General features: G+C 38.4%; 1 protein-coding gene across 2 annotated transcripts in view; it reads left to right on the top strand.

Annotated features, from left to right (window-relative positions):
* The window catches only part of CIB2 (calcium and integrin binding family member 2), a 38,102-nt gene extending 28,526 nt beyond the window's left edge, over positions 1-9,576 (top strand). For both annotated transcript variants that reach the window (XM_054168960.1, XM_009911507.2), the window contains exons 4-6: positions 2,448-2,595; positions 2,686-2,881; positions 8,431-9,576. In XM_054168960.1, the coding sequence (XP_054024935.1) occupies positions 2,448-2,595; positions 2,686-2,881; positions 8,431-8,452 (366 nt within the window). In that variant the 3' untranslated portion in view covers positions 8,453-9,576. The remainder of the gene's footprint in view (positions 1-2,447; positions 2,596-2,685; positions 2,882-8,430) is intronic.
* The last annotated feature ends 2,564 nt before the right edge of the window (positions 9,577-12,140 follow it).

Below are 12,140 nucleotides of genomic sequence, written 5' to 3'. Positions count from 1 at the left end.
CTGCTTTTCTTCAGGTTGCTGTCTTTTTCTTTTCAGAAGTCCCTCTTTTTTGCGTTATTTGATTTTCATTTTAATTTTGTGTGTGTGTGTGTTCTGGTTTTGTATTTATTTGAATAGTGAGCTCAAGCTCATGTGTTGAGTTCAGAGCACAGTGAGCTCATTCATCTCCTACCCTTTGAAATCTGTAGGTGTGCTCTCTCTTGCGGAATTATTTCAGTCATCGAACTGTGCAGGAGAATTTGAATTTAATATTGACTAAATTGCAGTGGTATTGGCTACTAAGTATAACAGTATTTGCTGCCATTTGAGCCTGTGCCTCTGTGGTTCCTTCTCCTGTCTATTAAAACAGCCTTATTCTTGGCTGTTTTGTGAGCCAGAAGACCTTGAGAGATCATGGCATTTAGTAGTGAATTCTGAATCTTGGGTGTCTCAGGGAATTATGCTTCCAATGTCTGTTTCTCAGATCTTGCCCATCCTCAGGACTGACACACACACAGAGTTGTATGGTTTGTCAGCAGATGGATATTTACTGTTTGGCAGATTCCAACTAGTTTCTACCATGGAAGCAGTTCTGGAGTGCAAACTGCAAGACCCAAAGACACCTCTTTAGGTCATTGCTGTATTCTGAGTGCTTCATTATCATTAAATAGAAACCTGATGGAATCAGGTGTGCTGAGAGTGCGAGTGGCCACTATAGCCTCTGAAAAAACATCTTGAAGTTCCAGCTGGGATGGCCACTGAAATTTGTTCTTAAGTTTGCCAGATGACCTGACCTGACCAGTGTATGGAGGTGTGGTATAGCCTTTCTCAGGGCACTGAAATATCTGATCACCCCGCTCTCTTTGCATTGTGGAACCACACACTGCCAAGGATCATCCTGTAGTGTGTATCTACACGTAACAAATCACATGGGGGAAAAAGGAAGCCTGTTTTCCAGTAACAGGATGTTCTTTGAAATGTCATAGAATCACAGAATGGTAGGGGCTGGAAGGAACCTCTAGAGATCATCTAGTCCTACTGCATTGCTAATGCAGGCATGCCTGTATCAGGCTACACAGGATTGTGTCCAGGAAGGTCTTGAAAGGATTCGTAGAAGGAGACTCCACAACCTCTCTGGGCAGGCTGTTCCAGTGTACTGTCACCTTCAGAGAAATTTTTCCTTAAGTATGAGTGAAACCTGTGTTATAGTTTGTACCTGTTGTCTCTTGTCCTATTGCTGGCCATGGGCACAGTCACACCTCACACTTCTCCTAGGGAAATTAAGCTTTTGTGTGTTATCCTTGTCTTTTAGAAAGAAGCATTAAAACTTTTCCGTGATGTGCAGCTATAACAAAATGTATCTTAAATGTTATCTCTCTGGGGGTGACAAATTTCATTATGCTTCCGAGTTCCCTCTGTGATTTCAGTTGAACATCTTTATCATCAGCTCTTGTTGTAAGCTGCTGCACACCATTTAACAGTTGTTGAGTTTCCCTTCAGAGGCAGCTGCGTATTAGTGGTAAGTAGTCAGTTCTTGTAGGGTACTTTATGTACTTTCAAGATGAAGGATACTTCATAAATATAAAACATCAATCTGTTCATATACCTCTGCTTTGTATGTGCTGCTTGGATTTTTTTCAGTCCCTACAGCTATGCAGATGCATTGGTTCTATGTGTGAATGATCAAGAAAGAATAGAAGTAAGCTGAAAAATAACAGTTTCTGGTCATTTGTCTCTGAAATATGGCTGGTGTAGGAAACTTAATTTAAACAGTTTCAATGATTTATGAGTATGCTAGCTAATTAAACTTACAACAACAAAGACATTAAATAGGTATATGACTGAGCTCTGATGGGATGTGACCCTACATACTTAATGAACAAACATGATTTGGTTGATGGTTGATTGATGGTTCCACATCAGTCAGGTGTGGAATGCTGATACTGACTTTTGGAAGTAGTTTCATAAATAAGGTCTGTTACTCCAGCTGTTGGTCAGGCACCACCAGAAGACATAAAGAGCCTGTTTGTTTCATTGGCATCCCACCTTGATCTCTGTTTACTTCCCATCCTGTCATCCCCTCCTTGTGTGTGCTAGCTTCTTAACACAGGAGCTGTAACCCTCCTTGCTGTGTCAGACACCCTGGTAGAAATCTCTTGTGTGCAGATGATCTTCACACTCTTAGTACCTTTACCATAGCATTTATAAAGCTTATGTTCTACAGAGGAGAAACAGTTTGGAGGGAATAAATAACAATGGAAATGAGAAGATTTGGGTGAGAAATGGTGCTTTGCAGCATCATGTTTTGCTGGCATTCTCTTTGGTAAAGCATGCAAATGTATTTTTAGATAGATTTTGGAAGGAAAAAAGTTGTCTTCGAAGAGCCAACCATGGAACTAAATACTTGTTTACACAGAGTGTACACATTTTTTATCTTCCAAATACTAAAAAATATATCTTTTTCACAGGAGAATCCCTTCAAGGAAAGGATTGTGTTATCTTTCTCAGAAGATGGAGAGGGGAGCTTGAGCTTCAATGATTTTGTGGATATGTTCTCTGTGCTCAGTGAAATGGCTCCCAGAGAGCTTAAAGCAATCTATGCCTTTAAGATCTATGGTACTGTATTGGGATACTTTTGTATGCCTTTTTTGTTTGAAGTAAACGAGAGGTTTTGGTGATCTTTTCTTTGGTTCTTTTGTTCTTTAGATTTTAACACAGATAACTTCATTTGTAAATCAGACTTGGAACAAACCCTCAATAAGCTGACCCGAGAAGAGCTAACAGAAGAAGAAATCACTTTGGTTTGTGAGAAAGTGATAGAGGAAGCTGACATGGATGGTGATGGCAAACTAGGATTTGCAGATTTCGAAAACATGATTTCCAAAGCACCAGACTTTCTCAGGTATTGTTTTAAGAAGAAGAGCCTCCTGCATGTTTTCAGGTATTTTTTGAGGCTGTCATTGTGCAGCATCAGACAAGACATGTTAGACGTAAGTACTTCAGTGCAGACCTGACCTGAGCGCGACTTACTGCCCTAACTCAGTTTACTTTTCTTTTGAAAAGGGCAATGAATTTTACATATGAATAATGCATTCTACATAAACTTACAGGTAAGGCTGTTACTTGAATAACACAAAAGTAGACATTCTTTATGAAATGGTAGTGAACCAGCCAGCAAAATAAGATATTCCCAGACTGGGAGGAGTTTATATTTAAGTCCATTGGCAGAGCAGGCTGAATGTAAAACCTATGTCTAGCTTCTCCCCAGATTTCAGTGCCAGTGGAGAGTGGCTGGAAGGCTGTCTGGTGGAAATGAACCTCAGAGGATTGGTTGAGAGCCAACTGAACTAGCCAGCAGCGTGCTCAGATGGCCAAGAAAGCCAACAGCATCCTGGCCTGGATCAGCAATAGTGTGGCCATCAGGACGAGGGATGTGATTCTCTGCCTGTACTTGGTGCTGGTGAAACCACCCTTTAAGTACTGGGTTCAGTTTTGAGCCACTCACTTCAAGTAGGACCACAAAGCTGCTGAGGGACTTGAGGTTGCTTACTCTGGGTAAAAGGAAAATGTATGGAGACCTTCTTGCTCTTTGCAGCTGCCTGAAAGGAGGTTGTGATAAGGTGGGGGTTGGTCTCTTCTTCCAAGGAACAAGGGATAGGACAAGAGGAAGTGACCTCAAGTTGCACCAGATGAGGTTTAGATTGGATGTGAGGAACAGTTTCTTCCCTGAGAGGTTTTTTAGTCTCTGAAGTCACCATCCTTAGAAGGACCTGAAAGGAGTGTGCTTAGGGAGGTGGTTTAGTTATGACTTGGCAGTGCTGGGTTACAGGCTGACCTTTATCTTAAAGGTCTTTTTTAACCAAAATGGTTCAAAATTCCAGGTTCTGCAGACTTGTGTATCCTGATTAGTTGGCTGTTACCAGAAAAGGACTTTAATTTCAGTTTTTCGTTGCAGTTAAGGCACAAAGACTGGTTCATCTGTCTAGAACTTCTGATGTGCAGAATGGTGCAGGATTATTTTGCATTTTCCTGTGAAGTGGGACACCTGGAGAATCTTTTTTTACGCAGCTGCCTGTTGGCAGGAAATTGGCAGAAATGTGATCATCTTTCAGTCAGTCATATGTTGTTGAACTCTGTCAAAGGATTCAGAAGTTAATCAGGAGGCTTAACAAAGCTCACAGTCAGACTGATTGAATAAACTCTCTTTTCATAAGAAATAAGGCTACAAATTAGGACAGAATTAAGATAGATAAAAATTTGGCCTGATACTGCTAGTGGTGTTGAAGTTTTAAGTGTACTGCAGAACACAGAACAGTTCATTGCATCCATAAATGCCATTTCTGAGAAAGATGTTATAACAAAATGATTCTACTTTAAAGCATAAGGACATAATTCCTGTGAACCTGGAGAAACATCAACTTCTGGAGGATATGCTGCAAAGTTAATGTGAATGTCTTTTATACTTTAGATACGTACCAGACTTGACTAAATCAATCAACTCTTTCAGAACAAGGTACATATCATGGTTATGGCAAGGTTCAGCTGAGCAGTTACTCTAATATTTTGTTTACGTATGTTTCCAGCTAAGAAAATGTGGGGTTTTGTATTGTTATAGAAGCTGCTGGGGTCAGAGTCCAGTACCCACAAATCTGGTAGAGAAGAGATATCAAATGTGAAGAATTGAAGGCAGATCTCAGGATTCAGCGAAAGCTGTAGTTCCAGAAGTTTCTTGTGCCGTGACTGGCTTTACTGCTGTGGTGCAGAGGCTCACAAACTTCTGAGGGCCACATGCAATCTAGTAATGTCCTGAAAAAGTAGCAGAGAGGGATTTGCCAGTGTAGACATTGGAATTTCTTTTTGAAGTCTGCAATGTTATGAGAAGCTGAAGAAAGGAGTACAAAGACCTCAGTGATGGATACTCAACAGGGCAATAAGATGGGATGAAGTGAATAGTATAGAGCTTGTTACAGGTGAGGTAAAGAGAAAATAGAGGGGGAAAGCTTGCTGACAGTATGAATAGTTTCAGAGGCCCAGGCTACCAAATATTAGAAGAGTGATTATTCACTTGCTCAGTTTAAACACATATACTTTGATCCATGTTTCTGCCATGGTAAACTCATGTTATGCAGATGTCTCCTTGATGTTCAGGATGGCAATGTGTACATTTGAGGCTGATTTTTTTTTGCCTTCTTTGCTTTCAGGTCCAGGAGATTAGCTGAGTCACAGCTTAAGAGCTCAGGTTTAAGATTAAGCTCTTGATGTGACATGACCTTAAGAGGGGTTTCCTTCTACTTTCTAGCTGAAACTGTGGCTTAGAGCCTCTGACTTAAACTCAGCAATGTGTTTTTTAACATTTGAAGCTATATTGCAAAATGAGGGTGTAAATAGAAAGTGTCTCAGAGCTGAGCAAAGAATGTGTAGTTTCTCTGATTTGGTTTCTGTTTCAGCCAGAGTTTAACGGCTGCTGGAAAAAAAGGTGACAAGGTCATGAGACCACTTTTATCCAAACTAATCTGTATGGAAGACTTGCTACATCTCCCTTATTGCAATTTACTGTGCATTTGGCCTGTTAAGGTGATTTCTCTTTTTTTTTGGACATTGCTGTATGCATTGTATCATAGACTGACAGATCTATTAATGCTGAACTTTCTCATCTCAGCCACTTACTTCTATTTTTAAAATGTCATGTAACTGTTGCATTCTGAAGGGAGATGCTTGCTTCAAAAGGCCCAGAGACAGTCATAATTCCATTCGCTTTTGCATAATCTCCACTTTTTATGTTCAGTTGAATGCATTCCAGCCTTTAATTTCACAGAAGCCTAAGTGTCTATTGATTTACACTTTCAACTGCACAGCAGCTGTGGAAATTAAACCCTTAGGAACCAAAGCAATAGCCACTTTTGAAGATGATTGCCAGGAAGCAATTGGAGATGCTGAGTAACTGCAGACTTTTTTTTTGTGAAGCTATGGAAAATCACCACTTCTGAATATTTGATCCCAGAATGCCATACTGGCACATGCCTTGTAAGAAATCCTTTTGACAGTATTGACTAACTTAGATCCTGGATGATTTTAATTTGTAGGAAAGGATTTCTTACTCTGTTCTTTGCATCCTCCACCACAAAAGAACACTTTTTCACATCGTCAGAGTTGGAAACTTAGGATGCAAGGCCACCTAGGTTTTATACCTGGCTTTGCCATTGCTTGAGCAGATGATCACTGCTAAGCTGTGGATCGTTTTGTTCTCCCTGTTCTGTACATGGGACCGGTGCTTACCTGATTTCTAACAAACATTGGGAATTTGTGATAACAACTACTCAGCTCTAAAATCTCATCATCATTAAAATGAGGTATGAAATTACTGAGGAGGAAATTACTACTTTACCCTGACTGAAAAACCAGATTCCTGTAACAATGTGCACTCTGTTTTTGAAGCCCTTCTTTCAGCTCAATGTGTTGGGTTTATTTTAAACTGTCATACTATTATGTATACTTAATGTATAGAGCAGGCATTAATTTTGGCACCATCATCCATATTTTGACCTGGTGTGAACTAAAGTTCATCCGCTGTACATTGACCGATTTTCCTTATCGCTCGTTTCTCAAACCTTTACTTAATGACCCTGTGTAGGTTTAATCTCCTGCAGGCAGCCTTTGCAAGCTTTGTACTACTGTCAAGCAAATGAAGATACAGTAAAGTCTGTTGCTTGATTTGCACTGCTGTGGTTGAGGAATTTTTTTTAAGACTAGAAGAAAACACTGCTGATTGTTGACCAGGGAAGAAGATGTACGCGTTTTTGGCTGTTATCCCGGAAGCTTGAGTAAGCTGTAAATGATACTGACAGTTGCTAGTTCAGAAAATTTGATCTCAGTAGGTTTGTTTCACTGAAAATTGCTATCATTAAGAAGCTGTGTGTAGTTTAATGGAAGTATTAGCAGTCTGAACTGGCACTAGCTAAGTGTTCTGTTCTACAACACTGGGTATGTCTTCGACAGGAAATTGTTTTATAAATCATCCTGGAAGCTTAAGCTTATTTGAATGCCTGAGGGTGAAACATACTATTACAATTGGAAATAGAGTTTGGGAAGAACATGGCATTAGTAACACCTGGGAGGTGCCAGATGGAGAAACAACAAATTGAACAAAACCATGTAATGGGAAATGCACTATTTCTGAAATGTTTGTGGGCCTTCACTCATGTAACAGTTGATGTCCTGACTCCAGTCCTGCCTCAAACTCTCTTGCAGGAAATGTGCATCTCATAAGATCTGTCCCAACATGCAGATTATCTAGTTCTTAAGGAATAAAATTAGAGCTAGAGACAAATTGTCAAGAGATTCTTGGCAAGAAAACAATAAAAGGGAATAATTTCTGTCAGTATTTTTTACAGAATGTTTCTGCTGCTTCTTACTAAAGAGTTTCATCTCCCAAGGCCAAAATAACACTCTAATTAAAAATGTAAAAATTTCCAATAGATTTCCAGTAGAATGAATTTGGATGGAATTATTTTATTTCAAGGAATCAAGCCTAAAATGTTTTCACATACACTGCTGTGGATTTTTAGTTCCTAGATATTGCCTTTGTGGGACTCAAATTATCAAGAGTTTGGATTAACATGGGGCTCTACACATTTCCTGAGCTGTGAACAAGATATCTGTATTTTATTAAAACCTTTGTGTTGGTAAACTCCTGGCATAACTGTTTGCTTTCTTTCACAATAGTTAGGCTAGTATGCCAGACTACTGTACATCCTGTCTTTTAGTGTCATCCAGACTGAATTAATTCCTACATATGAATTTCTAGGAACTGCTGCAAATGTAAAAGTTTCTCCAAATGCCTACAACAAAGCTTCCTTCAGTAAATACCTGACTCAAATCAGGTAGCTGTGAATAAGTTAAAAAACTACATCCAGAACTCTTTGGCCTCTCAAATACTCCAACCCTTTAAAGTTTTCTTTTGGCATAGGCATCAAAACGATAGCATTTACATACAAAAGTACCAAAGAACCTCTTCTGATTTCTTTCAAGAAAGAAACAAACATATGGTTTATACTGTCATGACTTTGAACACTGATTGCTACCTGGAGAACGTGAGCTTTCAGCCATGTCCTCTTTAAATTGTCTTTTATTGTCCTGCTAAGGTGCTCAGCAGTTCTCTGCAAACTTATGGTGGTAGTAAGGCATGCTGCTTACCTGTGTCATAGTGCAAATAGAAGGTAACAATCAGGATCTTTTGGTCCTAGCAAGATCTCAAGGTACTATCTGCCTAATTTGACTTGTTTAAAAACCCAAGTGCTGTGCCGTAGCAGAAGCACCATTGAGAAGCATTTAGCTCTGTCGTATAACTAATACATGACTCCTTCCCTTTTGTACTTTAAAGAAATTTTTGTGCATAATAACGAAGGTGTTTATGTCTCTCTCTTTTTATTTTTATTTTTTTTTTATTTGCAGTACTTTCCACATAAGAATCTGAAGATGTTTCTGTGAGCCAGCGTTATCAGAAATGACTTACCGGTCCAGCCTTTTTGAATCTCAGGCACTTTGAGGGCTTTTGTCCTCTAATTATGGCTTCTTAGAACTCAGCAGAAAGTGCAGAAGTAATTCTGGTCCACAAGGAGACTGAAACATCATGTGATGTACAGGATACTTGGAGCAGCCACGTTTTTATCATCAATGCTAGCCAAGCACTCTGGCAAAGATGGTTGGTTATTGGGTTGTGGGTTTTCTTGGTGGCTTGTTTTTGTTTTGTTTTATTTTTTTAAGCAAGCAGAATCAGAATATTATTAAAGGTATTTCCACATAGTTTTTATATTTATGAATATTTAATATTGCTCTTAAAAGCGCAAAAAAAATGATTGTTGGAAAGATTAGCTTTGGTGACTTCCAAGAGTATTTGAAAGAAAGCAAGGGCCTTAAATAATGAAATGCCTCTATCACTGTGTCTGTACAGCTAGGGATCTTGCATGGAAATGGACTTAGGTGAAAGAACTGTGGTCAAGATCAAGCTCCCAGTGTTGAAGACAACCACATCCCAGGTTTGCATTTCTGGGTTTGGTGCTTACCTTCAACCAGAATTTTAGGGGTTGTCATGTCCTTATGAAACTTGAAATATTTGCCTTTTGTATATGAGAACTGCAGACATGATTAATTTCTTCCCAAGATAAATGTAATAACTGTGTCCTTACTCTCCAAGGGAGTCCTGCATTTTACTCATTCTATGGGCTGGTAAAGTTCAACGGAAGAAGTGTGATCGTCTGTAACTCACGAAGACGTTAAAGAAGCACAGAACTACTGTTAAAGACATGAAAAGATGTTTTCTTTCTAAACCAGCTATGCAATCTTTCCCATAAAATGCATGAATGCAGCTCTGTATTTTTCTTCTTCCCTCTCCAGCTGGAAATCAGCTAGATTTTGATTCCAGTATTGTTTAGGTACTGGGGCCTGAAGACAATCATATGTGTATTACTGTTCTAACAGTCAATAGAAGGGCTCTGTCACTTACATGGCTTCTGTATCAAAGTCACCACAATTAAAACTTTTGATGCATTCTGTTGTGCTTTGAGAATTTTTGGCCTAAGCACATACTAATTTCTAGTCATTTTATCCAATTACTGTAAGGTTCAGTGTTTCAAAGGAATTTATTATTGCAAATGTTGCTGCAGTAGAGAAATTAATTTTTTTACCATTTCTGTAGGGATTTTACCATTTACCTCAGAAACTTTGGTGTGGTGAGCTTGCAGTGTAGCTTGCTGTTCAGATTCACACAGTATGCACCAAGAAGAAATGATCTAGCAGTGTACATCAAAAGTGTTGATGGAAATTCTGGAAATTCAAGGTATACAGAATACATTTGTCTGAGGAAAGTGAAAATGAATTGTTTTTGTCAGTAACAATATCTATTTGTAAAATGCTTTTAGAATTTTCACTCTCAGTGATATTTAGAGGATTTTAATACTTCATCCTACTGCTTTCCGTTTATTCCCTTTGATTTGTTTACCCAAGTTAATCTTAGCATGGACCAATCCTCATAGTTCTAATGAAGAAGAGATTCAAGCCTAAATATTTTTCATTTTGAGCAGATTTAGTTAGAGGTATTGGTTGATTCTAGCAATTTGTAAGACATTAGCATTAAGAGACATTATGAGTAGAAAGTAATTTTTACATAGAAATCTCAACCTGTGTTCTTTCAAGACGCACAGTTTATCTGGAAAGCCTCATGGGATGTGCTTTTCTGTCATGAATAGTATGTATTGTAAAGTACTAGGTTGCAAGGTTCTGGATCAGGTTATTCAGACAAAAAGAATCTGGTGTTGATGACATAGGTCACTACCTCTTAATACTGGTATTCTTTTTTCTATATTTTAAAATTCATATTAGCTAAAATCCTTTCCTTCCTGACACAGTGTGTCGTTTTGCGATTGGATCCTTCTCCACACTTAAGACCTTGGATGCCTTGGAATGTATGCAGTGTGTTTTTTTCTTTATGTCCTCCCTGACCTGAAGCAGTTGAAGATACACTTGGCTTTGCAGGCAGATATTTAACCTTGGAGTCATCCATCTGAGTTGAGAAACTCAGTTATTCACACTCCTTTTATTTCTTTGGCTTATGTTCATCTCCTCTAAGAAAATGCTGAGCAGCACAGTATCTTCCTGTTGTTTGAGAGATGCATACTCTAAATGCTTCTGAAGCAAAATAATCCTACCTAGTAGCAGGTAAGTTGTTATACCACCTGATGGCAAGGATAAAGGACAGATTTTTAAAGAAGCTTTGTATTTTCGTTTTCTTAGTTGGCTTTAGCTGGATGTCTGAAACTTTTGCAAGAGTGTTGAGTGAATAGGAGTGCAGAAAGATACAAACCAAATTTAAAAGATGTTATGAAGTAAAAAAACAGTTATATTTCTGTGATAGCATTATTGGCAAAATCTTATGAGTTCACTGTCAAGTGTTTCTTCAGTCAGCTTTACTCAATCAAAAGGAGCTATCAGGCAATTTGGAAAGAAACTGAAACACTAAAAGAAAATTAGATGTAAACCAATTTGGATTTGGCCTAAAAGCAAGATGACATGTATTTTGTATTGCAATAAAGGTCTTAAATATATTGAATGTGAATAGACATTTCTGTATTTGCCTTCAGAATTGGACAGAGGAGGAGGAAAACTATTGCCTACAGCCTTTATTAAAGTAGCTGTGTATGTGTGTCTTATCTATAGTTTATGTATGCTCAAAGCATCGTGGAGACAAAAAGGAGCTGGTAGAAGTGAATAAAAGTGTCAAAAAGCAAATAATGATCAAGTTATTTATTAACACACTTCTGTTATCATAGTTATAAGGGAATACAGTAAGCCAAGATATATAACAGCTGGCAGGCCAAAATGTGATCTTTGTTATTTCAATATTAATCTTTAGTAACTCTGCTGACTTCAGTTGAATTAACTCATCTGTCTGTAATTGGATCTCTGTTGAGGAAAGCAGTTGTTTTTTAAATGCAGTTCTTTGTGCTCCTTCATGGCCATTTAATGTAATCTTAAAATGGTGAACGTTCTTTTGTTAGTCGATAACCACCTGCTCCTTTTTGTCAACAGACTCAGTCGCGTAGAAAGTCTCTTTCTCCCCGGGGCTCCTTTTTGTGCCTTTGTACATGTCAGGTGCACTTCTGCTGCAGCATCACAAGGTGGCACCATAACATCACATTAGGTCATGACTTCATTGAACGGTTTACATTTCCCTGAGCTACAGAAGACTGTGTAGAATCTACAGTGCCACAAACAAGAAGGTCAAAACGGTGATTAATTGCTGATTTTAAAACTGTAGATAATTACACAAAGTTGCACATTCAATCAAATTAATGAAATTAAATCTTAAAAGGGACAAGACTGAACACTTTTTAAACAGGTACATGAAAAAAATAATGATTTCATAGAACAGTGTGAGTCCACGAGAATTTTTTTCCTGACAGAGACACTTGGTTGGATTGGGACCCAGTAGAATGGCAATACTCCTTTGTTCAGCTCAGTTTCTCATGCATATATTGTACTTTTCCATACAAGTACTCATTTCCTTTTTTGTGATGTTGGTCTTAGTAATATCTGCTACTGACTGGAATGCTGGGTTAATTTTTCCTTTTCATGAGTTGATGTGCTTTCCATTTCATCTGTTCAGT

The sequence above is a fragment of the Dryobates pubescens genome, chromosome 17 (genome assembly GCF_014839835.1).
Source record: "Dryobates pubescens isolate bDryPub1 chromosome 17, bDryPub1.pri, whole genome shotgun sequence".
NCBI lineage: Eukaryota > Metazoa > Chordata > Aves > Piciformes > Picidae > Dryobates > Dryobates pubescens.
The sequence above is the reverse complement of the archived record's forward strand: the minus strand, read 5'-3'. Positions and strand labels throughout refer to the sequence as shown.